Below are 27,623 nucleotides of genomic sequence, written 5' to 3' on the forward strand. Positions count from 1 at the left end.
GGGGGCTCCTTTCCCCTAACCCAGAACTAGCTGCACGGGGGGCGGGGAAGTGGGGGTGGGGAAGGAGTGGGAGGGCAATGGTTTCCGCGAGCAGAGCGATGTTACTGAGTGAGTGCCTGAATGGGGAGTGCTGCTGTCCCCAAGCCGATTGGTACTTCTTGTCAGGAAGAAACGCCAAGAGGTGGGAGTGCCTGGGGAGGGAGGCAGGCGGTCCCTACCGCAGGCGCGGGGAGCTGCCTTTCCGCCCCTCCGCCTGCTTTCCAAGCCTGGGCTCTTAGGAGTGGCTGAAGCTGTGGAGCGCTTTTGGAGCCTGTGAATGAACCCTCCTCCTCTCCCTCCTCCTTCTTCTCTCTGAGTCTCCTCCTCGGCTCTGACGGTACAGTGATATAATGATGATGGGTGTCACAACCCGCATTTGAACTTGCAGGCGAGCTGCCCCGAGCCTTTCTGGGGAAGAACTCCAGGCGTGCGGACGCAACAACCGAGAACATTAGGTGTTGTGGACAGGAGCTGGGACCAAGATCTTCGGCCAGCCCCGCATCCTCCCGCATCTTCCAGCACCGTCCCGCACCCTCCGCACCCTTCCCTGGGCCACCACGCTTCCTATGTGACCCGCCTGGGCAACGCCGAACCCAGTCGCGCAGCGCTGCAGTGAATTTTCCCCCCAAACTGCAATAAGCCGCCTTCGAAGGTAATCATGTTTCTTTTGTTCCCCCCTTAAAAAACAAAACCAAAAAAACTTATAGAAAATACCCCGCGATCTTAGAAAAAAGAAGTACATTGCAATTGGTAGAAGGCTTTAATTAAGGCAAGGAGCTGTAAGGCGAAGTTAAGAAAATGTAGGCACTTAAAAAATGCAGGTAACTTTCAAAAGGGCTTTTGGGGAGAGGGATACAGAGGGACCTTGGTGTTGAAAAAGATTCAGACAAAAGAAACGCAGGGTGGAGTGGGGGTAAAATGACTAACGGAATTGGGGGAAGGGAGGGAATAAATTGTAGAGAAATCATAGAAAAGTGGTGGGTTCTTGAGCTGGAGAGAAGAGAGGGACCTTTGGCACTTTGATTTTTTTTTTGTTCTTAACACGCTCGAGGCAAAAGTTTGAATGGGGACTACCAAGACTTGCCACAGACAAGTCCCCGAAGCCGCCTTGGTGCAGGCCACCTGGTTTCCCAGCCCCTGGTGTGTGGTCAGTGCCTGGTGTTCCTGGAAAGCCACTCCCGGGCAGCTCCTGACAGTGCGACCCGGCGCCCAAGCAGCCTGGGACCTGCGCGGACCTGACCCCTTCAGACCGCAGGCAGTCTGGGAGGAGGTCTGGCCGGGGGAGGTGCAGGATCCCCGCCGTGTCTCTTTGACGACTTGGGGACTGTCACGGTTCTCTCCCGGCGCCCCTGGGTTCTTTTGTCCTGCGCGCGGTGCGAAGGGGCCAGCAGGCAAGGAGCAGAGGATGGGGGGTGGGGTTGTTGGAGCTCCGCGGAGGTCTGGGAGGCCCCTGGGCGGGAAAAGCCTGTTCTGAACCGGCAGGGATGTGCAGTAATTTTTCTCACCCTGAAGAGCGAAATGGGGTCTGTCGCTCCCATCTCAACAAGCAAACCGGCACCCAGAGCGCACTGCAGACAAAGGTGGCGCGGGGACCCGCATCAGGGGCCTCTGGGTCCAGTGCTCTCGCCCAGACTACAGGAGTCCTCCGTTTCCTTACATATCCCCCACCCCCTCCTAGTTCTCCGCTCTAGTTGAGCAACTTTACTGGCAGGTCTAGCGGCAGCGGCGCGCGCGTGTGCCGGGAGCCCCGGGGGACGTCCTTGGCTGGAGCGCCCCACTGTCCTGCAGAGGCGTGGGCGTTGTAGGGCGACATCCCTGGTGCATGCGGACCGAGGGCATCCGGGTTGTCCTGGCTCGTGGTCTGTGTCACTGGGCGTGGAGCGGTCTGGGTGTTAGGCAACGGAGAGCGGGGTACAAAAATAGTGTCATAGCCTAAACTATTTGCTCTCCAATCCAACTGCGTCTCGGCAAGTCCTGCATGTCCCTGGAAGATGCTGCGGGAAGGGGGAGAAATCTACACGGTGCCTGGAGAGTTGTCCTGCTGTGCGCACACCCGCGGCAGAGTCTCTCTCGGTCGCGTTTCTCATCTTTGTGTCTCCCTCTGTCTCCATCTTCTCTGCCTCCCTTCCCCTCTCCCAGCCTCTGTTCTGTCTCTCTAGCTTCTGCGTCCCCTCCCCCACAGCTGACAAATGAATGGCTAGTGTGAAATCCCTGCCTTCCCCGTCCTCCAAGGCAGCAGGGAGGGAGGAGCGAGGGAGGCGGTGCGCTCCTTCGGATCTGCCCCCACTTCAGCGCACAGGACTTGCAGAACCTAGATGTCTAGGAATTGGGAGTTTTGCGGCGGGTGTTGGCGCCCCCTAATGGACAAGTCCCGCACGGGTTGAGAAAAACGAGCCCCCCAGACCTAGCGAGCAGCTTTCACAACCTTGTGTTCAAGGATGGAAGGCCCTAGTTTCCCCTTAAGTCATTCATTTTGCACTCCACAATCTGCGGCGTACATCTAGGGGTTTGGACGACCCTGAAAAAAGGTCTTGGTATGTGCAAAGTGCAGAGACGCCTTCTCGCGAGTCGGCTGGAACGCACGCGGCGCCCTGAGTCGAGTTCGCCGCTTAGTGGACTAACGCACATGGCCTGGGTGGGGCCAGGTTTCAGAGGTCTCGACGCGCCACCCTGTGCGTCTTTACGAAAGATAATACAAATGCCGCGCTCTCAAAACCCATAACCACTTGAACCCAAGGCTAGGGCCCCGCCCCAGGATATTGCAAAAGAAGGGCTTCTAATCCAAAACTTAAACTTCGTCAATTTAAGGGCGCGCGTCAGACGCGAAAGTTGAGAGAAGGCGGGCGGCGGGAGGAAAAAAGAAAGGGAAGGAAGGGAAGTGGAAGGAAAGAGGACAGTGGAGGGGAGGGAAAGAAGAAAGGAACGGAGATGGGGCAGACGGCATTCAAACAGCCAGGAACGGACCGGAAGGGTTCGTTTCGGGGTTTGGGTCTGAATTTTGAGACTCGTTTTAGGATACTCTTTTTTCTTTCCCAGCGGCAACAAATGTGACTGCAGAGGCGTGTCGGGATGGAAGGGTGGGAAAGAACCAGACGAGCGGAGGTGGGCCAGTCCCGCCCAAAGGGGCTGGGTCTGGGAGCCGCCCCCACTCGCTCAGCCCGCGCCAAGGGAGGACCCGCAACGGGCGCTACCCGCAGCGGCTGGGTTCGCCAGCCGCCACGTGGGTTGGAGCTTCGGCTCCCAGCCCGAGACGGGTGTGACTTCCTGGGCTCGGAGACTGCAGTACAGCCGCACAGGCGGTCGGCGCAGCCGAGGCCCCCACCCACCGAGGCCAATGGGGGCGGGGCGGGGAAGGCGGGGCCCGGCTTAGCCGAGAGCTCCGAGTGGCCTGGCCCGGAGGGCTCCGGGCCGGCTGCGTCTGGAGCTGACCCGAGTTGCATCCAGACCGCGCTAAACACTCTTATTAAAAGGCTGTTGAAGGGTTTTTTTTGTTTTTTTTTTTTGTTGTTGTTTTAAGTTTTTTTGCTTGCTTCTTGGGAGTGGTAGGAGGGGCATAGTACTTTTGTTTTGAGGCAAGGGGGAGGTTAACATTTACTCCAAGCAAACTTTTTATCAGAAAAATGAGACGACTTTATACTGTGTTCCATTTGTTGACTTTTTAAATACATTCACGTCAGTCTAAAGATCATTTTTAGTCAATTAACAGATTAATTTCGTTCCAGACTATCATAAAGAGTTCGCCTGGAATGGCAAATATTGCCATTCGACAAGACTAATAGAATTTCATGGGGACAAATATGGAAGGGCTGCGAGTGTCACTGAGGTTCCTGTGCGTCAATGAGGAGCCTTAGCGGGGACCTGGCGGGGACTGGAAGCTCAGCACCTATTTAGGGAGTGGCTGAGCTGGAGACCTGGACAAGCTTGGCGCAGACGAGACGGTGCTACTTAGAGCTGCATTTTAAGTCCTCCCATTTTGCTCTATATTGGAAGAACTGGGTTTTAAAGATCTCTTCTATCACCTCAGATTCTGTAGCTAACATCCACGTCTTTTTCTTTTTGTCTGCTGAAAGCTGTGACCTAATTGTTTTAAGTACTTCTTGACAATTTTGCCAAACCCATCCTGAAAATACATAAAGTCCTAAAACAGGATGTTGTGAGTGTGATATAAAAATAGGAAGGTACCAATGGAAGCAACAATTAGTGTTCTGAGATAGAAGCGGTTCCCAGTTTGTAACTTGGAAATGTTAAGAGCAAGTACATCAGGGAGAAGGTCTCCAAGAGTCTGACTTCTTGCTCTGGGCTCTGAGTAAAGAAAGAAATATGTTAGAATTATATTGTCTGCCCGCACTAATATTGCAAAGGGTTCCAATGGATTCCAATGTGTTTGAGCAATTATTTCCTCCAGCACCAAGTCCACAGTCCTTAATCTTCTTGTGAGAAGATTAGGTAGGAAGCGGGATGAGATTCAAGACAATCATTTAGGATTTATGTCAGAACTCAAAGTTTTGTTTCTTTTGGTAGATAAAAACAGAGTTGGTTTTAAATTGTATTTCCTGCTTTCAAAAAAACGAGGTTTGAAAGGAAACCCCCTAGATTTACATAGGTTTACAGATGTAAGTTTCTTCTTTTTCCCTGTGTTTGCAAACTGGAGGGAGATGCCTTTGATATTCCAGAATACCTGTATCTATACACTTGTAAATTCTGGTTGGAAAGGACTGAAACAGCTAAACCAAAGGTGACGATGATTAATGTTAAAGATACTATCCATTGTTCTCTCCTTTGTTGCATTATTAGGCTTAAATACTTTGGAGTTAATGATTGGTCACTTAATTGAGTAACAGAACCTTTGAGAGCACAAAGATCAACTAACTCTGTCTCCCAAAGTCTGGCAACTAAGCCCTCTTTTCCTGGTGGGATTTAAACACTTTTGTTGACGTCATTCATGGACAAACATCGGTAAACACTGTATTTAAAATGGGATATTGCCCTGTGATGGAGCAGAGCTTCTCAAGACACACGGTTCTTTTGAGGGAAAGAATTAATGACTGTATGTAGTAAGGTATTTTTTCACCACCCACCTAGAGAAACCAGTTAGGACTGACAAACACTCATTGTTGGGAGTTACTTACTCTGGTCTGAGAAAATATACTGATTGTTACATAGGTCTGTATTTTACCAGAAAACACAAAGCATGTACTCTCCCTGATTTGGAATCAGAAAAAGGGGGATTAGAGATGAATGTCTTGGCCAAGCTCCATTTCAATTAGCAAATTTTTGCCAGTTTCCTCTTGTAGCCTAGACTTGGTAAAGTACATATATATAAAGTCTCTCTCTCTCTCTGTGCATGTGTGTATGTGTGCGTGTGTGTGTGTACAGGGTTTTTAAACACTGCTAAGTTCTTACCATTGAATGTGTTAGAGGTGGTTGTATTTCAGAGGTCAGTACAAAGAATCTTTGTTTAATGTGTCAGTTCTGTTTTCTGAAACACACCTCTGGGTAGATTTACCATCTATAAAAGGATACAAATGTATATACTTTCCACATATATATACATCCTACCTCATTCTTCTAAGGATTTTAAGAGGTGTTTATGTCTGTAAAATGAGATTACATATTTTACAATAAACACATATATTGATATAATATTTTTATTATTAAATTATTGATTTGATATTACTTGAGGTATAGTGGAATGAGCACTGGACTTGGAATCAGAAAGTTTGAGTTGAACTCACTAGCTGAGAAAACCAAGCAAAGACTACTTTTGGATGTTTAATGTCATAATCTATTGAATGAATATGCAATTATAAAGATCAAAAGAGCAAGTACTTTGAAAAACTATACAATAAAGGGATGATAATATATTGTGTCTGTGGGATTCATACTGATCTAATTCTATAATTTTAATAATAACCGCATTACCCAAGCCATGTAGTTTCTACTAAATCTATAAAATAAATCAGAGAGGGGCATATTATTTTAAAAATTGTTCAGTTTCATTAATCAGAAGACAGATTCCAGAAATTGACTTAAATGAAGTTGGACATTCAGTGGAAAAGAAGAATTATTCAATAAATGGTTTCAGGACCATTGATGGGTCCATGCAAAATAAGAATCAGTCTCTACGCAAAATAAGAATCAGTCTCTACCTGATTTCTCATCGTAAAAGAAATGTAAGATGAATCAAATATGAAATGTAGGGAATAACTTTTTTAAAATGATAAAAGAAAATCATAGGATTAAAAAAATAAGTTAGGAATAGAGAAACCTGTTCTAAGCAAAGCATGAAACCCAGTGCCATTCTAGGAAATATTGATAGATCTAAGTAAAAATTACACAAAAGCAAATAACACATTTGGAAAACATCTATGACATATGAGAGACAAAGAGCTAATAACTCTCGATAGTCCATGGACTTTTATAAATAACTTTGAAAAGTTCACATCTATCAAAATATGAACAAAAAATTATGTACAGGTAGTGGCAGAAAGAGACATAAAGTTTTAAAATTATATTAAAAATCACTCAGCCTCATCTGTAATTAAATAAATAGTAATTAAAACACCAATGATATGCTACACCATTTTTTCACCAGAGGAGTAACAAAAAAATAATTTTTTTCTTTTCTTTTTTTTGAGATGGAGTCTCGCTCTGTTACTCAGGCTGGAGTGCAGTGGCACGATCTCAGCTCACTGCAACCTCCACTTTCCAGGTTGAAGCGATTCTCCTGTGTCGGCCTCCCTAGTAGCTAGGATTACAGGCACCCACCACCATGCTTGGCTAATTTTCGTGTTTTTAGTAGAGTGGGGTTTCACCATGTTGGCCATGGCGGTTGATCTTGAACTCCTGACCTCAAGTGATTCACCCACCTTGGCCTCCCAAAGTGCTGGGATTATAGGCGTGAGCCACTGTGCCTGGCAAAAAGAAAATAAAAAAGTTTGATGCAAGTTTGTGTTGGCCAGGTTGTGGAGAAACTGGGTCTCTCATATACTATTGTATAAATGTAAATAGGTTCCTCTACTTTAAAAAATAATTTGGCAATCACATGTTTTTGATTCTTTATCAAAATTTTTAAAAAGATGTAGATACTCTTTGATCCAGCAATTCCACTTCTCAACATTATTACATGGATGGATATTGGTACCAATGTCACCCAAGACAAATGGACAAGGATGTTCTTTGCAGCATTGCTTCTAAGAGCAAATATCTGGAAACAGTGTAAAGGCTCATCATAGGGAACTGTTTAAATAAAAGTTGCTGTATTCCACCTAATGGAAAACTATGCAGCTGTCAAAATAACATGGAAAAATTGTATTTGCTGATTTGGAACATTCTCCAAAATACAATGTATTTTAAGTGAAAAAATTGATAGACAAAACTGTGTATATAGTATACATCTAATTATGTAAAATGGGTGTATATTCATTCTTTTAACAAATATTTACTGAGTGTTCTAGGCATTGTGGATACAGGAGTGAACAAAACATCAAATACTGCCCTGTTGGAACTTTTATGATGGTAGGTAGAGAAAGGCAATTCCCAATCACATATGCAAAATGGTGATATGTGCTAAGATGAAAATAGAGCATGGGAAAGGGAATAGAGTACAGCATGTCTTAGGTAGAGTAATGAGAAAGGAGTTCACCAGACAGAGAACAGAGGAGTGCTAAGAGGTGACAATGTGAAAAAGCTTAGCCAAGTCCAGGATCAGGAATCCAGTTTCAGGTTAGTAATAAATTCACATGATGCTATTACTTGTATGAAGTAAATTCATGAAATTTCACACCTAAATCATGTGATTTCTCTCTGCATTACAATGATTCTTTCTGTGAGAAAGAACCGAGGAGCAATATGATACATGATACTCATTACATCTACTTTGTAGCTGAGGTATCCTAGAAAGTTGGTTGTCTGGGGTAACTAGTTAGCAGAATGGTGGACAAAACCACCGTGTCTGTGCCCTTAAGTCACCCCTTGTCAGCTGATCTTCCCCCAAATCAAGGGAGAATACTAAATATCTATTTAATAGAATCTTGGCTTTCTCTCTGAGGCTGCCCATCCCTGGTGTGTCCCTTATCCTCCCTGCAGACATTTCTCATGGATAGGAGTTCTATTGACCTTGTCTTTTATGTCTCCCAGGCAATTAAACAGTCTCAGTACCCTGTACCTGGATTGTTCAATGACTTTCTTCCCTTCTCAATGACTTCACTGGAGTAGAAGGCTAAATATAGGCATTCGCTCTCGTATCTCTCAGGTCTTTCCATGCAGACAGACTTGTTATCACTAGTAGACGGTGCTTATAAGAGAGACATGGAAAAGTGGAAGAATGGAAATAGGGATTTGGAGTGGTGCTAAAAACAAAGAAAGAGGCTTCTGAAAGCTTTCCATTTAATAAAATCAAACACAGAAGACACAAGATGTAACTTAATGACCAAGGATAGGGGCATAGCCTTGAGAAAATTAGAGAAGTGGAATGAATGCCTTGGACTCCAAGGAAGAAGGAATGGAAATGTAGTTCTGAGGCAGCTAACATCAATAAAGCCCTCTGATATATTTACTATGGAAATAAATGATCATCTTTTAATTCAAGGGTTGCAAACTTAGGTGACTGCAGGGTCGAGGCATGGAGTGGAAATGGGTAAGAGACTAAGTGGGGGCAGCAATGGCCGTGAGCACACAGACTCAAGGGGAGAGACTGCTGCTTGGTTAATGCTCATGATCAGCCAGCTGAAATATAGACTTAATGTTGCTAGACCTTCTGAGTTTTTGAAAGAAGTTAGAGATCTGATATTTAGTGTAAACGGTCTAATTTTTAAATTGAGTAACTCATTCAAACATATTTATGCAACTTATTCAAATGTATTTAGAGCATGTCTGATCTCTTCCTTGTATTCTTACCTAGTCTTAGGGGTAATCTTAGGAATAGTGATGTGTATACTTGTTATATCTATATAGATGGAGGACCATTCTCCTGTCCCCAACAAAAGACACTTTTATAAGGATTGAGTGTGGCACAAAGAGTTTGTTTTTAGTATTTAAATTGAGTAGGAAACTCAAATGCAGAAGAGCCTTTCCTTGGTCACACCTTTGGTTTTTTTATATGAGATTTGACTCTCTAGATATTGACAAACATCATATTATTGGGTCATGGTAAATCTTCAAGTGGACTGATTCAAAAGCATTCAAAAGTATTTCAGGCGTTAAGGAACTGTTAGCACTGAGTTTCAAAGGTGTTTCTGCATAAGAAATAGAGGCACTGATCATGTATTTGATTTACAAACATTCCTCAAGGATCTACTCTGAACCTGGCACTGAAGAAATATTGTGGGAGTTATTAAGTTGAATGAAGTACTAGCTCTGCCTTCCAGAAGCCTACTGTTCTACAGAGGAGATTAGACGTGTTTACAGATAACAATTTGAAGTACATAGCAATAAGTTATAGGATGACTTATTCCAAGCATAAAGTGTGTAGTGCTACTATAGTGGTAACCTAGGTTATAATTTTCAAATGTAAGAGCCCCAAATACTATTCTTTTTACTCTTAGTGATATGAAACTATGTTAGAACATCTGCAGAAAGTCTGAATTAGTAATTTTAATAATAAATATTGCATACTGATATATTGTATATCACTGAGATTTATTTTATATACATTATTATATCAATTCCTGTGATCACTTCAATAAGTACTAATTTTCACAACTAAGTAGCTACGGAAAATGAGGTTTAGAAAGATATAGTATTTTACCTAAAGTCACACAATATAAGTAGAAAATGCAGAACTTGCATTCTGGGCTATTTGACAGTGGATCCCAAACTTTTAAAATTAGGCTTATAAAGATTTCCTGGAAAAAAAGAAAAATAAAAAATAGAGAACAAATTTTCCTGAAGGAAAGTAGGACATTATTATTTATAAGTATAATTAAAGAAAGAGTTCTTATTTGGATTCAGCTAATACTCATGGAATGCATTTTCTTTAGCACCTTTTTATGAGAAAATACAATCTTACTTTGGCTGTGCAATTGATACCTTTATTTTTCCTTGAAATATTGTAATAGCATAGAGATGTGGTGTATACTTCCTGCTTGCTTTGCTGTCTTATCAGAAATCCAGAAACGTAGAAGCATTATGGCATTTCCCAGTTAGTGTTTAACAAAATCTATTACTAGATCCTAGTGATTATATGATAAATAACAAACTTAATTAGCAGGGTTAATTTAAGATTATCAACCATATGTTTTTCATTGTGAATTATCAGTTGGTCTATAGATGGAAAATATAGGATGTATAATGTATTAGCTTAAAAAAAGCTCTTCAGGAAATATCTAGAATTATATAATTTTAAAATTTTGTTTTCAAAAGGTCTAATTTTCATTTCAAAATATATGAAGAAATCAAATGCAGAAAAATATTAAGAAAACAGGTCTTAATTAATTAAATACTGTACAAATCCAAGCCCAATTTATGTTCCAGTGTTCAAGATCAGTTTTGTAATTTATGACTAATTCAGCATTTGCTTGTTTTCAATCTAGGTTTGCTAAATAATATAGAATTTATTTTCCAAGGAAGTTATTCAGGGTCCCAACTAAAAAAAATATATATCAGTTAGGATGCTTTCAGCTGTAAGGAACAAAAAGTCACGATTTTATTGGGTTTAAACAATAATGACATTTATAATCTCATATAAAATGAAGTTCAAAGGCATGGTCCACTCTGGGTCTAATCCTTAAGGACTTACGCCTTGCCTTTGCTGATTCTTTCTCAGCTTCATTTCCAGAGGTATCTCACTTACTTATGGATGCAAAATCCCTACAACAGTTCCAGCAGAAATATTCCAGCATGATAATGTCCAGGGAAGAAAACTGACCACCTCTTCCTTTGTTCTCTTCTCAGGATGAATCTATCTTTCCCAGGGGCCCTTCCCTGGAGGAAGAGATCCCCTCACATCTCACTGGCCAAAACTATATTATATACTGTTCCAAATCCAATCATCGGAAAAGGGAATGGGACCTCTGTAATTGACTTAGGATATCAGGATCATCCCTTGGGCTGCAGTTTGACCCAGGTCCTCCAAAGTATATGGCTGAGGGTAGGCACTAGAATGGAACCAGAGTTGTGTTAGAAAGGAGAAACACATGGCTATTATAGAATAGTTCTAAATGTTACCAAGGAGGGCACAACTGTGGAGACCAAATAATCTTTTGCCATTCTTCTGAAGTTGGCACTTTGATTTCTAGATGGTTCCCCAACACTGGTACTTATCCTCCTCATAATTATAGCTGCCTTGAAATTTGAGCTTGAAGGGAACACTCTGAGACCCAGATTGTTAAATGTCTTTTCCAAAGTCATGCAATAAATTAAATGGCAAAGCCAGGGCAGTTTCTTGACTCAGTACAGGGTATTTTCTTTCATTCTTTACTCTTGAGACTTTAGAACTGTTGGTACCACTTTAAAATTCATGGCAAGAACTGGTCACTTTTGTAATTAACACCTCCTTATAATACATTTATTTTGTTTGTTTAGCCAGCTAGAAACTACATGGAGTCTGTGCTTTAAAAAGTCTGTGCTGAAGTCCTTATTCTCTGTTTTGGTATTATGTGCATGAACCACCAATTGGTTTCTTCTCACCTTACACTTGATGAAGATGTCTTTCGTTCAACATCTCTCTCTATTGCTCCCCATCTTCTTTTGCTCCATTAATGATCAGCTTTCTGTTTCTAAATAGACTTTGTGATCACCCATTTCTCTTTGTGCCAGCTCCTAGCCACTAGTTACTTGAGCTGTGGTCTCTATTGTTCTTCCTACAGCCTACCCACTTGTGGTTGTCACACACACATCCACATTGTTATATGTTCCCAAACTGTATTCTGGAATGATTTTGGCAATGGCTGCATTGGATGAGATTCAAATTAATAAAGCGTTGAGATAACTTCTGCTATTACAAGTTTCCTCCTGTTTTTATAGTCCAAGAGGAGCTACTTCTTCTACTCTTATTACTTAATACTTAATACTACCCTTATTACATACAATGCACAAAAAGCGTGTGATTTATGACCTGCTCTAAACCTGAATGCTGGTGATTTACTTTGTGTTTTTCTTAATTTCTAGGCCAAGATGTTGATAAATATAAACAGCATCTTATGGATGTGTTCAACCTTAATAGCAACCCATGCGCTACATAAAGGTGAGTGTGCTAACAACTTCTTTGGTGTTAATTGAAATAAAAATGTAAGTGCTGGAGGACGAAATGGTAATGTGGAATCACTGGAATAAAATATTGATTTTTAAAACCTATTAAGTGCTGAAAACTATTAGTTAAAATATTATTGGACTAAAAACATTAGTTTTAAATAAATAAGTCAAAACAAAATAATAAATAGGATGCTAATGATGCAAGTGAGCTTTCAGTAACTTCCCTGATTACTTTTACGCTTTGCAAAAAACCTCGTATATGGTATTGGGCATATATTAAAATTCTAACACTATTTATCAAAAACTTTCCTATGCAAAAAAAGAAACACTATTAAACACCCAGCGGGCTAGAATTTGAAAAGAATTGAGAAGATAAAGAGAAAGCTGACAGCCATGTTTTTGCCCTTACTTCCCTTAATTTTCTTTTTTAAAAAAGCAGTTGGATATGCTTATGCCCTAGTTTTTTAATTTGAAATTTTATATTCTTCCAACTAGGGTTCTACAATTCCAAGTTTATTATTTAATATATTCAAGGTGATATATCAAGGAATTTGAAGAAACATACTATCCAAGAGTTTCACTCATCTGCTTCTGTCTGTCTAATGTACCTCTCCAGACTCAGATTCCATTTCCTCCTCACACGTATGTGTCAGACTCACCTTTTATGGTTCTCTAGATGAATTCCTTTTACAAAAGTTTAAGTATCACTCTATCTATCATCCATCTATTTATTTACCCATCCATCCATCCATCATCTATGTATTCATCCATCCATACCTCCAGCCATCCATTCATCTGTCCAAAATCTTTCCATCTGTTCGCTTATCAACATCTATCCATTCATCCATCCATCCATCCATCCATCCATCCATCCATCCATCCCTCCATTCATCCATCCATCCATTTCTCCCACTCACCCATTCATTTGTTCACCCATTGATGATATTTTTTGAATACCTTCTTTGTGCCAGATATTATTCTGGGTATCCAGGAATATACACATGAAGGACTCAAAATTGACGTATCTTTCATTAAACTTATTTCTCTAGTTATAGGAGACCAGCAATAAACAAGTAAACAAACAATCCAGGTACTTTCAAATTGATGAACATAAAACAGAGTGACATCATAGAGAGTGGCCTGAGTTGGAGGAAGTTGATAAGACCTCCTTGAGAAAGTGACACTTAAAGTGAGATGAGAATGATGACAAGGAACCAGCCAGCCAAGACCTGTCTGTAAATTAGGAAGAAACATAGTGTGTTTGCATAGCAGAAATGTCACTATAGTTGAAGAGCAGTGATCAAGGGGAAAGTAGGAGACATGAACAGAGAGATTAGCAGAAAACAGCTCATCTAAATAATAATAACACCCAACACTTGAATAGAACTCCCTATGATCCAGGAACTGTTTTAAGTGCTTAACATTAACTCACTGAAACATCCACACCCATGTATTCTACTGAGGAAACTGTGGTACCAGGAGAGACTAAGCAGCTTGCTCGAAAGCCCATACCCAGTAAGAAGCAAATCTTGGAGATGAACCAGTTCATGGGAGTGTGTGCTCTTTACCACCATGTTATACTTCTTATCTATATGGAACATTGTAGAGTTTAAAAAAGTCTAGATTTTCTACTCAGGAGGCTGAAGCAGGAGAATCACTTGAACCCAGGAGGCAGAGGTTGCAGTGAGCCGAGATCGCATCATTTCTCTCTAGCCTGGGCAACAAGAGCTAAACTCCGTGTCAAAAAAAAAAAAAAAAAAAAAAAAAAAGTCTAGATTTTATTCCAAGTGCAGTAGGAAGCATTGAAGGGTTTCAGCAAAGAAAGATGTGAGTTGATGAATGTTTTACAAATTCTATTTTTGATAATCTATGCAGATTTGATTGTAGGAGAGCAAGAGTAGCAGCAGAGATATCATTTAGGAGGTTATTGTGGTAGCCTGTGCATGACATGGGGGGAGGGGGGTAGTTTAGATCATGTAGCAGTAGAGATGAAGAGAAGTGAATTGGATATGTGGAGATGGAGAAGTCAGATCCACTGATGGATTGGATGAGGTGTGTAGTGAGGGCATGAGAGGAGTCAAGGACAAATTGACTCCTGGGATGGCTCTCTTTCCCCTTTTCGCCTCCGGATTCCCCTTTCTAGCCAATTTAAAAGCTCCTCCTTGGCTAGGTGCAGTGGATCATGCCTATAATCCCAGCACTGTGGGAGGCCAAGGTCGGAAGAGAGATTGAGCCCAGGAGTTCAAGAGCAGTCTGGGCAACACAGTGAGACCCCATCTCTACAAAAATTTAAAAAAATTAGCCAAGCATGATGGCTTGGACCTGTAATTCCAGCTACTGGGAAGGCTGAGGCAGGAGAATTGTTGATCACAGGAGGTCGAGGCTGCAGTGAGCCCTGATCGCACCACTGCACTCCAGCCTGGGCGTCAAACTGAGACCCTATTTCAATAACTAGTAAATAAATAAATAAATAAATAAATAAATAAATAAATAAATAGATAAATTCCTCCTCCATGTTCCCCTTGTCTCCTGTGCTGTTACAGGTATAATAACATCTACCATGCTCTTGGGATAAGTAATTGCTTTTCTTCCCAAGTAGACTACTGTAAGCTGCAAAAAAGCCTTTCATCTTCTAGCAGAGTGCCTGACACCCTGACAGCACTTAGTCATTTTGTGTGTTGACAAAATGAGTGAATAAATAAATAAATGCCACAGTGGATCACCCGGATGGTGTTTAGAGTCTAGGCTCCACCAACTGGATCATGAAGACACACTAATCAGATGGTGAAGCCTAAGAGTTGTCTTCCTCAAAGTTTTTGGGAGGTGAAGGTGAAGGTCACAGAGAGGAAAGGACAACAGCAACCAGTGAATATGGAGAAAAGGATATGAAAATGGGAGTGGCATTTGGATGGGCAATATTGGAAGGGAATTTACAGGGAAAGTAGTAGGTGACCATCCCTCGGCGGAAATTTAGACTTTCCACTTAAAGAAAGAACTCACACAACAAAAAACAACTTGCGGTGTAGCTCCTTTACAGTGTTTACAAAAATAATTTTGATAGCCAACAACATTGAGTAATTTCTGCATGTCTGTACCTATTCTTTGTAAATCCATGATCACTGTTATTAGATGTAATTAGTTTGGGACTAATTTCAGGAGAATTTTTTTATACGAGAGGTGAAAGTTGCAAATATACGAGCCATGTAAAACAGATATTCTGGATTTATAGTGGAAAACACAGTAGTAACTGGTTGTTGAGTCAAGACAAGTACTTTCATCTTAAGGTTTTTTCTGTTTATTCCCAGTCACTGACGAGGTCAACGACTAACATAAATGAACACCTTGTCTATTGTTATGGGCTTTATTTTAACCCAGGAAGAACTATTTCCTTTAACAATACATTATATTATCTTATAAACTGTCCTAATCTTTGATTATCTACCATTGACCTAGTTATTTTGATGTTCCCCTTATAGTAGGAAACAGTCATGCACAGTCATGAATAAGTGAATGAATTAGATAGTGATATTTGTCACTTGAAAGGGTGATAAATTCCCATATTCTCAATCTGACATTTATTTGGCCAAGATCTGTGGGTGTGTGTTTGCTCAAACTGTGCAGATGGAATTTACATCATCTTTACTCTGAGGAATCTACTGACAGAGAATGAGGAGTAGTTGCTTATTCATTATTTAGTGATTTCTCCCTTACTGTACTCATTTGGACCACAAACCATCGGTAACAGCCAACGTTTTGTTAGGATTCATTTTTATTACTTGAATTGTCAGCGTTTCAGACAAATTCCTGCAGGTAGCAGATTTCTTTTAAACATGCATACTCTGTAAACATTGTACTCTGAACTACTGAATTTCTTTCTTAAAATATTTAGATTTAGTGAATTTCATTTTTGTGACCCAGTGCATTAAGACCGGAGATTTAATACACAAAAGATTTGACCACACAGCTTTTTGTTAATCTTGTTAAGATTGTATTCACATGAGTATATTATTTATATCCAACCAAAGCTTTTAATTTTCTTATGTATATAAACATCTAGAACAATAAACAGCCCTTGGGAAATTGCTTTTTAACACTATTTTGTTCCAACATACCTTTTCTTTACAGCACAGTTGTTTAGCAATACTCTATGTTTCAGAAACCTCCCTATTGGATAGATTGGGTTGAATCTTATGTCTGCCCCTGTATACTTAAAATTGTGAAGATAAATATAATTTGGTAAGAAATATTGAAGAATTGGAAGACATTTATTTTAAACTAATTTTAGAGGACACGATAAAGAGTTTCAAAATTCATACCAGAATTGAAGTTGATGATAAAGCTGTTTATTTTTCCATTTAAAAATAGTACTTTATTTGTGGCAAAGTTAGTCATCTAAATAATTCTTCAGGAAGGAAGATGAGATTTCCTAGAACATATGATGAATATAAATTTGGAGATTTTTAGATCACAAAATTCTCACCCTTTCTCTTCTCAGAACCATATCTTTGTGTTATCATCATCTCCCTAATTAGGTCCAAATTAAAGGAATATGAAATAGGTAGAAGGTACTTTCAGATAGTCCTCTGTGAACCTTATGGATTTATTAAAAAGATCATGAAATTACTAAAAGATTTCAGTTCAGATAGTAATTAAATACTTATAGAAATAGGATGCGTCTAGACTTTGAAAAGGAACTGAAATGAACACTTCTTTTGCTTAATTTAGGGGCAGAGGAAGCACACCAGAGCTAAAAGATTCCTTGATTAGGTGTCAGGAGGCATGTGTTCTGACTCAGGTCTCTCAGCAGCCATCTGGGAGCTTATCCTTCCTCTCAGTGGAGCATCCTTAGTAAGGAATTGGACCAGTTTTACTTTACGGTTGAGCTAAGTTAGAAAATTTACTTTGTAAGCCAAGGAGGCCATTAAAAGTGGAATTATTCCCTTGTAATGATATTCCAAAATGATAACAGTCTTAGCAATATTTCAAAGGATAATTTACTACAGCTAATAGCACACTTCATTTTGTTTTTATTTAATTTCATTAAGTGCCTTAAGTCTGTTTTGGATAAGCTATATGTAGATTAATAAAATAATAAATGCATGATGACAATGGTTATTATACATTTGAAATAAATTAATGATTTATATTGTAAGTACATTAAATATGATACTATATTAATTATTTTGGATTTATTTGCATCACATGAAATATTTTATAGGCCAATTCTTTTATTAGGTTAAAATTTTAATCTTTAGCAACAGAATTTTTTTTCTTAAAGGGTATAATATCTCCATAGTATCCTCTTGCAATTTTCAAAATGCTTTTCTCCAACTGTGTTTACATTGAGAATCCAGTGTTTACATCGAGAGTGATATCATTTCCAATGCATGCCCATGTTGAGATGTGTGTTTCCAATATGTTTGACCACTAGCAGAGAGTTAGATATACATCATTTCGTTGGTTAAAAATCATTATTTCATTTCACCTAGAGGCTACTATTAACTTGTTGACCATATTTTCATGAAGTGAGCATTGTTTGTGCATTATCAACAACTTCCATTATTACTAACATATTGTCTAGCTTAATTAATAGAGGCTGGAAGATAGAGAGGAGAGTGGGAGAGAAAGGGATGGATTACTCTAAGAGTGAAAGAACGTTTATTTTGCATGTAATGGTGTTAAACTGTAGCCAATATATTCTTTATCATTAACAGTTTAAGAGTTTAAACAGAAGGACATTCTGCAGATAAATATTTTAGGAGGGTTAGGTGAACAGAAACCAACCTTTCCCCACTGTATAATTGAAGGTAATATCTCACTGCAAAGTGATGATAGTTGGATTTGTTATAATTATGAAAGCCTTTGGTTCCAACACAGGACCAAAGAGCATCCTTCAAATGTTAGACTTTCCCTGGTTCCAGTCCTATGAAGCACTTTTTATTTCCACTTCATATTTGAATTTTGTTTTCATTTCCTCTATGGTAATGTGGCAGTTATCGTAACAAACATTTTTTGTCTTTTGACCTGTAGACATAATTTTCATCTTTCAGTTGCTCTTCTTAATGTTGGTCCAGTCCTTTAAACCTGCCCTATGGATTCTAGTCTGCCCTTCTTTGCCCTTAATTGCTTGATCTCTTATGCTTGCCTTATTTTATCGCTTATTTTGTTCATGTTAAACACTAAGTTAAAAGTATTTTAAAATGAATGATGCGACGTACATAGAAATGAGCATTATTAATCCCTGTTGTTGTAAAACATCATTGAAATTGTATGCTATTCTCTTTATATAAAGTCATTCTAATTATTTCACATGTTGAAGATGTAACCAAACTATTATAAGGGCTGCTTATTCATTCACATATTGAATAGATTCAGTTTGGGTTTTTTAAGATTGTTAATTTGGTATTTTCTCTTTCCTCTAGTCAAAGTGGGAAAAAGCCCACCTCTGAGGGGCTCCCTCTCTGGAAAAGTCAGCCTACCTTGTCATTTTTCAACCATGCCTACTTTGCCACCCAGTTACAACACCAGTGAATTTCTCCGCATCAAATGGTCTAAGATTGAAGTGGACAAAAATGGAAAAGATTTGAAAGAAACTACTGTCCTTGTGGCCCAAAATGGAAATATCAAGATTGGTCAGGACTACAAAGGGAGAGTGTCTGTGCCCACACATCCCGAGGCCGTGGGCGATGCCTCCCTCACTGTGGTCAAGCTGCTGGCAAGTGATGCGGGCCTCTACCGCTGTGATGTCATGTACGGGATTGATGACACGCAAGACACGGTGTCACTGGCTGTGGATGGTAAGGCTTTTAGTATCTGCAAGAAGGTAGTATAACATGACACCTGGTTCAGAAGCATTGTGAAATAGCACTCAGAAGTAACTGTTGTTTGGGGTTTGGATGAGTGGAAAAACACCCATCAATTCAGTAGCCCATGTCTTTCACCAAAAATGAACTGGTATTCATTCAAAGGTCAAGGCAGGTGCATTTTTGGCAACCGCTTCATTGATTCCATGAAGGAAAGTATTGTGTACTGAAAATAACGAATACCTCAAGGCATGACACATAATTTAATAATCATTACTTCAGTGTTGAGTCTTATCAGTGATTCTTTTTCAAGACTCTAAAGGCAAATCTACATTTTAAAAATTATTACATATGTGTGTATGCACATGTACATACATATACACACATACATATACATATATACATGAAAACCCTTTCCCCCTTTTTTCTCTCTTAATATGATCATTAAACTATTTGAGTTTGCTTTTAAGAAATTCTATCTTAACTTACATTGAAGAAATAAGGAATTTAATAAAAACCCTGGTACATATCAGAGTCTTAAAAAGGCCAAGACTTAATAAATATTTGAACTTGATCAAACAGACATTTAGTATATTTTTTAAGATTAATATCCTAGTTGTTATCCATTAAGTATTGCAGTGAGACATTTTAGTTTCACCCTCTTTTCAGGGGTGGTTTATATGTCATTTGAATTTAAGTTGGGAGACAAAGCAAAGAAAAATTGCTTTAATTGGGTACACACATAATGCTGTAGCTCTTGGAAGCGTAATATTTTGGCAAGTTATTAAGCAAAATTCTAATACCCAGACATGATGGAACAGATTTTCTTCCAATCCTCCATTTCCCTATAAAATATTTACCTTTCAGAAATATATACAAAGGGTTTTATTAAAAGTCTTTCTTGTGTAGCCAAAAGGAAATACTTTGAATTTCAGATGCAACACATTAACTTTCTAAATACCCTTTTATATTCAAATTCTATTGCTTCCTTCTATAAATCTATTTTTATGTTGTCTAGGCATCCACTAAGTATCCTGGGTTCTTCTAACCTTTTTATCATTTATTTTTGTTAGCTTCACTACTGTGATTTCTCTCTCTCTCACTCTTCTGTTTACATATCACTTTTTAAAATCCCCAAAGGAGTTTAACAACTTCTTACAATTTTTCATCATTAAAGAATTAGCAATGGATTTGCCCCTTGCCCCTCTGAAACAATGAAAATCCTCCACTTAATCTCCTTAGCTCCATGGGGTCTTCAAATTATTCCAGCAACTGCAGATACTTATACAGATTGAAGTTCCCTGCCTTGGTCGAGGAGGCCTCTTTGTGCCCCTTTACTGCCAATCTTCAGTGCACATGGAAGATTTTTAATTACCAAGAAGACTATTTGAAGCTTTGATCAACATTAAACTAATCTAAATCTATTCAAATTCTTGCTTAAGCCTTAGAGATCATTTTAAGCTATCTCTTATATTCACCAGATAGCACCATATGTATTTCCTGGCAATTTTAGAGAGGTTCTATGAAGGTACAAATTGCCATTTGATTATTATTATTATTTTTTGGCAAAATCTCCTATTTGAGTCATAAAATATCAGAAATGAGAAAATGAATGCTAGTTGTCATTGCATCTACTTAGTGCCTGTGCAGGTCTTTTTGTGTTGGCACTGATCTGAGGTACTTATCTATGAGATGGGTAGTCTTTTCCCCTGTAGTTATATTACTGTAGTAATATAACTTGGAAGACAGAGACAATCTGATGACAGAAGGATGAACACGTGGGAGACAGTCTTGTAGCTAGAAGTCAGGCTGCAGAAGATAAACTGTTGTCAATCCCAGGAAATTACTAGGAATAAGAAGAGCGGCATGTATCTTGGAAACCACAGTTTATTCCAAATAACAACAACAAAAAGTGTTCTTAAGTGGGAGGACTCTTAATAAAATCTCATTCATAAGACCTGGTTGCCTCAGTTTCTATTTTTCAGTGACTTCTCTGGCACATTAGTTCAATCCACTTTGATGTCTTGCAGAAATGAGTCATCATATTTACTCCAGCTAAAAATGGAGAGACTCTTGTTGACATGGGAAGAGAGGATCCAGAGCCCCACCCCCTTGCTTGCTCTATCCTCATCCCTTTGAAAATTTCTTGAGCCTTGGAGCACAATTCAGAACCACTAGTTTATACAACCCCTAAAATACAACAAAGTGGAATTTGAGGCAAGTATCAGGAGCTTCTACTAGGAAGAATTTGATAATTTATTTCAGGCTTTCTTTGGATAAAAATTATACATGTTATCTGTCATAGCAGAGACGCTACATTATGCTGGTCAGGTAAAGAATATGATAAACATTGGAATGATACATGGTGGTCTACTCAACATTTGAAAATCCTTTACCTAATTTGACCTTCACACCAATCAAGTAACATACATATTTTTAGTTCCACCTTATGGGTCAGGAAATTAAAGCTCAGAGAAACTGACTTGTATAAAAGTAAGGAGCAAATTAGGGATTGGAACAAGTCTTCTCACTCATAAATAGTCCAGTGTCTTTCCCACTCTGGTACATTGTCTCTGAAGGTAAATATCTCAGTGTTTTATATTTGGAGGAAGTGGTGTTAGTGAATATTTTTATGAGACAGGTGAGTGTTTCATGCATAAACATTGGGTTGACCCTGGATAAAGTCCTGAAGTAAAAGTTGATCTTGTGGTCCCTTTAGGTCTTTGTATCTTCTGCAGAATCTACTCCCTTTAGGTATCTGGTGTTCCCATGATAGACTGAATACTACCTGCAATCAGGACAACTATTGGGATTCAGTGACTTAAATCTCTTTCTTGGATCTAGGAGATCTGCTAGGAAATGTTCTGATGGAGCAGAATGGGATGTCTAGATGAATGGCATTTTTGGAGTCCCTCAAATCAACATGATTTTGCATAATGCTGCATAAAGTAAAAGTAAATGATTATTATGATATTACTGTGTATCCAAGTTGATACATTACTCCAATGAGAAATTTTGCATAGTGCAGTGGGAGATTTGAACAGGCTGGCAATTGTTTGCTGTTGTCTTTGCAGGGGTTGTGTTTCACTACAGGGCGTCAACCAGCAGGTACACACTGAATTTTGAGGCTGCTCAGAAGGCTTGTTTGGACATTGGGGCGGTCATAGCAACTCCAGAGCAGCTCTTTGCCGCCTATGAAGATGGATTTGAGCAGTGTGACGCAGGCTGGCTGGCTGATCAGACTGTCAGGTAAGAGGTCTGGGGGCCACAGGCCTTCATTATTAACTTGAGAGTGAGAAGGAAGTGCCACTAACTAGCCATTTATTTCCCCAGATATCCCATCCGGGCTCCCCGAGTAGGCTGTTACGGAGATATGATGGGAAAGGCAGGAGTCAGGACCTATGGATTCCGTTCTCCCCAGGAAACTTACGATGTGTATTGTTATGTGGATCATCTGGATGGTAAGATGTTTAAGTTTCTGTATCTTTGTATGAACTGAGAAAATTGAGGGAAGACCAGAAGTGCATTGGAATAGAGCAATTCTTCGTGCTTGTTTGGATTCCAAACGGTGGCATTTTGTTTATACGACTGTATGATTTTGCGGTAAAATAAGCCGAAATTAAAGTGGAAAGGGAAGGAGGAGTGTGTAAATGGTTATGCAGGTTAGAAATGTCTTCAGTTAATGGCAGGTTTTCTTACAGTCATGCTGCTCTTGGACTGTTTCCAATACACTTTTAGAGCATTGAGAATAGAAAGCTGTAAGGGTGGTACCTATTCTGGTGAGAGCATAAGATAAAAATCATGTGAAGACAATCCACGGTGAATCCAAGTACTGATAAACACCCTAGAGCTAACTAAATAATTCCGTAAACTAGCCCAGAAGGAATTTTCAAGTTTCACTTCCTGTTTATTTTGTTACACTAATATTCAGAGCAATCCTTCCTTCATTCAACCAATCAATACATTAAACCAGTTAACACATAAAAAATCTCCTACTGTGATTTTTATAGGTACTCTGCTAGTTGTTAGAGATGTGAAGTCAGTTAAGATATAGCCCTTCCTTCTAAGTTGCTTACAGTCTGATTTTGGCACTGTCATTTCTCCGTTGCCTGAGTTAGATTCTTAAAGACAAATTTGAGTTCAATAGTGCTGACATCTAAAGAGCATGGTGCAGCTTTATTATAAAGGCGCAGGGGGGCGGGCATAGTGGCTCATGCCTGTAATCCCAGCACTTTGGGAGGGCTAGATGGGAAGACAGCTTGAGTTCAGGAGTTTGAGACCAGCCTGGGTAACATGGTGAAACCATGTCTCTACAAAATACCAAAACTTAGCTAGGTGTGGTGGCATGTACCTGTAGTCACAGTTACTCAGGGAGTGGAAGAAGTGGGTGGGGGACAGGGGGGCTGAGGTGGGAGGCTTACTTGAGCCAGGAGATAGAGGCTGTAGAGAGCCGAGATTGTGCCACTGCATTCCAGCGTGGGTGACAGAGCGAGACCTTGTCTCAACAAATACATAAATAAATAAAATAAAGGCACATGGAATAGAAGTTTCTACAAGTTTTTATTTTCATTTGTATTAACAGCTATTATTAGAATCCTAAAGGTATAGATAATAGTGTTAAATTAAATTATACTTTTAATTTTGACTAGGTGCACATAAAAAGAATGATCTGAATTTTCTTATGTTTAAAATGAGGAGGCTGGACTAGATAATTTCTATGGTCTCTTTCAACCTTAAATTTCTGTGGTTCCCTGATTCTGTGACTTGAATAAGCAACCTTAGAGCCTGAAAGCTAGAATATAAGCAGCTGATATTTTCCTAATGTCTTGACTAAATTTGCATCAGAAGGCCTGCTTTCAAAAAGGGTGCTTAGGTGTGGTTCTCTAGAATCTTAGCATTCTTATTTTCACTATCACTGAAGATTGCCAGATGTATTTTCTAAACCAAAAGTGCAGATGTGAGCAAATTTTATTTTTGTATACAGGAAAAGGGAAAACATAACATCCAAGCTATGGTTGAAATATATAAAACTAGAGCTTTTCTCTTGCATTTATTTTAATTGACTTAAAAAAATATAATAGAAGATGGTTGGTAGGAGAATCTGATTAAATAATCTAGGAAATAAATTGGGTTGCTGCTATTTTGGTAAGGTGGGAATTTGTATCACTGTTGTTTTAACTTAGTGTAATATCTGCAAGGGTGATAGTTATAAACAATATCTGAAATGCTAGTAATACTAGAAATGATCCAGAGGTAGCTTTTGCAAAAGTATATGTAAGATCTAATTAGCCTAAAAGCTCTTTACCAAATATTATTTAAACGGTGGGCTTTCATGGCCTGATTCAAATATGAATAAGCATCCCAAGCCAGATCCCTTGGTGGCAAGATAGGCTTATGTACCCAGGAAGCCACCAGCCAGAGAGCTCTAGAGAACCCCCGTGTGTTTTTCAGTTTGCTCTGATAGAGGTACTATCAGCTCTCAGCTCTCTAAGGCTATAGACTGCCCAAATTCAAAATTATTTTTTCAAGCCCAGAGAGGGATTTTATAGAAGTCCCAGAAATTTCAGGGCCTCTGCAAGTATTGTTTGAAGAACTTTTGACAAGTCTTGGTGGTGGGAGTCCTTCCAGGGATTTCCTAGTCACACTGTCTTCATTGAATGATGGCTCCCCACAATCTGCTCATAGTATCATAACCAGTGTTCAGGAACTGGACTCTGTCAGAAGAGGAGCTCTGAGGATGAATGTATATCTCCCATGATGAAGGACTTACTAGTCTTATAGACATCTTCTCCCAGTTCCATAAACACAGTCACGTCTAAGGAAGCCAGTTTATGTCCCAATGTAACCAAACTGTAGTTTATAAAGTTATTTTGGATAAATCTAAATATTTGGTAACTGAAAACTTGTAATGTGGAATATAGCATAACTTTACTTAGGGTCTTTATACCAAATCAACAGAATTTTAATCTTTTTGTTTTGATATGTAAAACTTGGAAGAGAAATATAAAAGAGTCAGTTCAAATATTAATTCAAGCACTCACTGAAATTTGTGTCAGCAAAGTAACAAGGCATTTATTTGTTTCATAGAAGAAATTTGACAAATCTGGAGGATATTCACCATGTTTACAATAACATTGTTCCTGACATTTTTTTCCTCCTTGTTCATTGACTCTTGGACTAAGTATCAAATCTTTGGACACTGCTCTTTTCTTTCTTGGCTTGAAAGTGAGCAGGAATGGGGGTGAAAGGTAACTTTTATGGCTGATGAGGTAAGAGGAAGATCATGAAATCATTCTTGTAAGGCTTCTTTCATTTCTTAACTGAAGTATATGTCTTCCCTTTTGAAGTAAAGACCATTGGCTAATCTGTGAATTAATAAAAAATTCTTGTGGAAAGTTGACTACATAAAATTACATCTGATACTTCAATTACCATGTTGATAAAAGATTATTTGAAGGTGAGTCAAGATTCCTTGTAAGAGGCATTGCTAAATTCATGAGTCAAATAATTCCCACCTATATTTTATTGTATTTGGGGGAGCCAAGTGTGAGTGTATGAGAAATGGTGGGGACAGTAAAAGATTTGATGTATTCAGAATGCATGTAATGGAACACACACACACACACAGGAGTTATGAACCAAGGTGCAATTAATTTAGATCAGAAGCCGTATAGCCCAGATGGTCTGATGAAAAAGCCAATTAAGTATAAAATGAAACCTTGCTCAAAAAGGCAATTAATTTTCTGTTTTAATTTAATTATTTGTTGTGAAAGATATATAGTTGACAGAATGTTGACCTGTTTTTTCTCCTTTCTTGTTTTATAATGTTATATTTTCCTGACATATGTGTTTCTCTATAAAATTTAAATAATTGCACTAAATTAAATCCTGCCAGTTTTGGGAGAAAAATCTAGTAGAGTTCTTTTCCTAAGGTGGTGATTATAACAGTTATGCATATTCAATGAATACTTAATTCTGCTTTTCAAAATAACCTATTAAGTGTTAAAGAGTAATTACATTAGCTATATTCACTAGTAAACATTTAAATATCAGCTTGTGTTCTTAGAAATGGTCTGGAAATTATGATGGCTTATTAGACATGATTCAATCAGTAATATAATGCTATTATTAAGAAATTAATGAAATTAAAATTTATAAATGGGAATCTAGAAATTAAGATCCACAAAATAATCCTTATTAGGAATTTTAAACTTTGTTTCCCAGTAAGACAGATTTGGAAAACATTGGGAGGGTTTTAAGGTAGAGTTGAGATGATTAAATGGCTCAAGAAATTAGGTAAAGGATTGGAATTATTTAAGAATGAAATTAATAGACTGACTATTTATTTGGCTTCCTGATGGTAGCAGGTACTTTAAAAAACAAGTTTCTTTTTTAGGCATTTAATTTACCCCACAGATAAATTGGAGGATTGCAGATGAGGTCCTACTACCTTCTTTCATTGTTGACCCACTTAGTTTCCTTGCAAATGAGTCAATACTTCCAGTCTTGTCCCCAGACCTGACAAATGGTTGGTTCAGGAGTTTCTTTCCCTTATGACATAGGCCTATCCTCTTATGGCCTGCATTTTCTATATAGCCCTGCCTTTTGGTATTTACTTCACCTGGGTTAACTACTATCCTACTATTCCAATTTCCTGGTTTTTTACACAAACTTCCCAGCACTTTGACAGGCCTATACTGTGGGCACTCTCTTTCATCTCATATTCCCTCCTGAAGACCTGGTTGATTCTTCTCATCTTTATCATCTCTGAACCTTGAATGTATGACTATAATTACCCTCTTGCAAATATTTGCTTATACTTCTTTCTCTCCTACTAAACTATGGATTTGGGGAAAGAAGGAAACATACAAGTTCATTTCTGTATGCCCAATATTTCCTTAGCATATAGTAGGTGCTCCATAGGTAGAGCTGAATAAATGAGTGAATTAATGCTTCTAAACCATTAATGCCTCCCTACTCACCTTACTTTACAATTGCTTTCTGGATAGTTTCACACTTCTCTAGGCTCCATCAGTATCCTACCAGCTTCCTGATTTTTTTTATTGCTTTAATTTTCTTATTAGTTTGTTTAATTTCATTTTTGTTCTCTTATACATAAATTGTAAGCCAAAAGTCTTGTGGGACCTATGGGGCATGAAAGAATACCAAAAGAACTAATAAGTGAACAATGAAGATGTTAATTTCTAGTTTTGCATGTTTAGCCCCCGAATTCTCTTCTGAATTTCATACCCATATTTCTAGTTTGTGAATCACTTTTGAGTTTCATTTTTGGTTTTGGTTGTCACATATAGTCCCCATCACTTTAAGAGTACTTCGGGGGATCTGTTTTACTACCATCAAACACTTAAACATCATTGCCATGTAATTCTCCTACTTAACATTGTGCGTTGGTTTTGTTGGCTTCATCCACAAGCATATACTCTGCCTGGTCTTCAAATCCTAGACCTGCTCTACTGCAATCTATTCACCCTTGGTTCCCACACTCTTCAGTGTGACCCCACACACGTGCATCTTGCCCTTTACAAACCCTTTGCTTGCTCCTGCTTGCAAGTCTGCTCTGTTCCTCTC

The 27,623-nt window shown here is 39.0% G+C and overlaps 1 protein-coding gene across 3 annotated transcripts in view; it reads left to right on the forward strand.

Moving 5' to 3' along the window:
- The first annotated feature begins 411 nt into the window (after positions 1-411).
- The window catches only part of VCAN (versican), a 110,282-nt gene continuing 83,070 nt past the window's right edge, over positions 412-27,623 (forward strand). For all 3 annotated transcript variants that reach the window (XM_001112269.4, XM_015140359.3, XM_015140358.3), the window contains exons 1-5: positions 412-691; positions 12,148-12,223; positions 18,654-19,028; positions 22,109-22,283; positions 22,368-22,495. In XM_001112269.4, coding sequence (XP_001112269.3) covers positions 12,154-12,223; positions 18,654-19,028; positions 22,109-22,283; positions 22,368-22,495 — 748 coding nt within the window. In that variant the 5' untranslated portion in view covers positions 412-691; positions 12,148-12,153. The remainder of the gene's footprint in view (positions 692-12,147; positions 12,224-18,653; positions 19,029-22,108; positions 22,284-22,367; positions 22,496-27,623) is intronic.

Source organism: Macaca mulatta, chromosome 6 (assembly GCF_049350105.2).
Source record: "Macaca mulatta isolate MMU2019108-1 chromosome 6, T2T-MMU8v2.0, whole genome shotgun sequence".
NCBI classification, from domain to species: Eukaryota; Metazoa; Chordata; class Mammalia; order Primates; family Cercopithecidae; genus Macaca; species Macaca mulatta.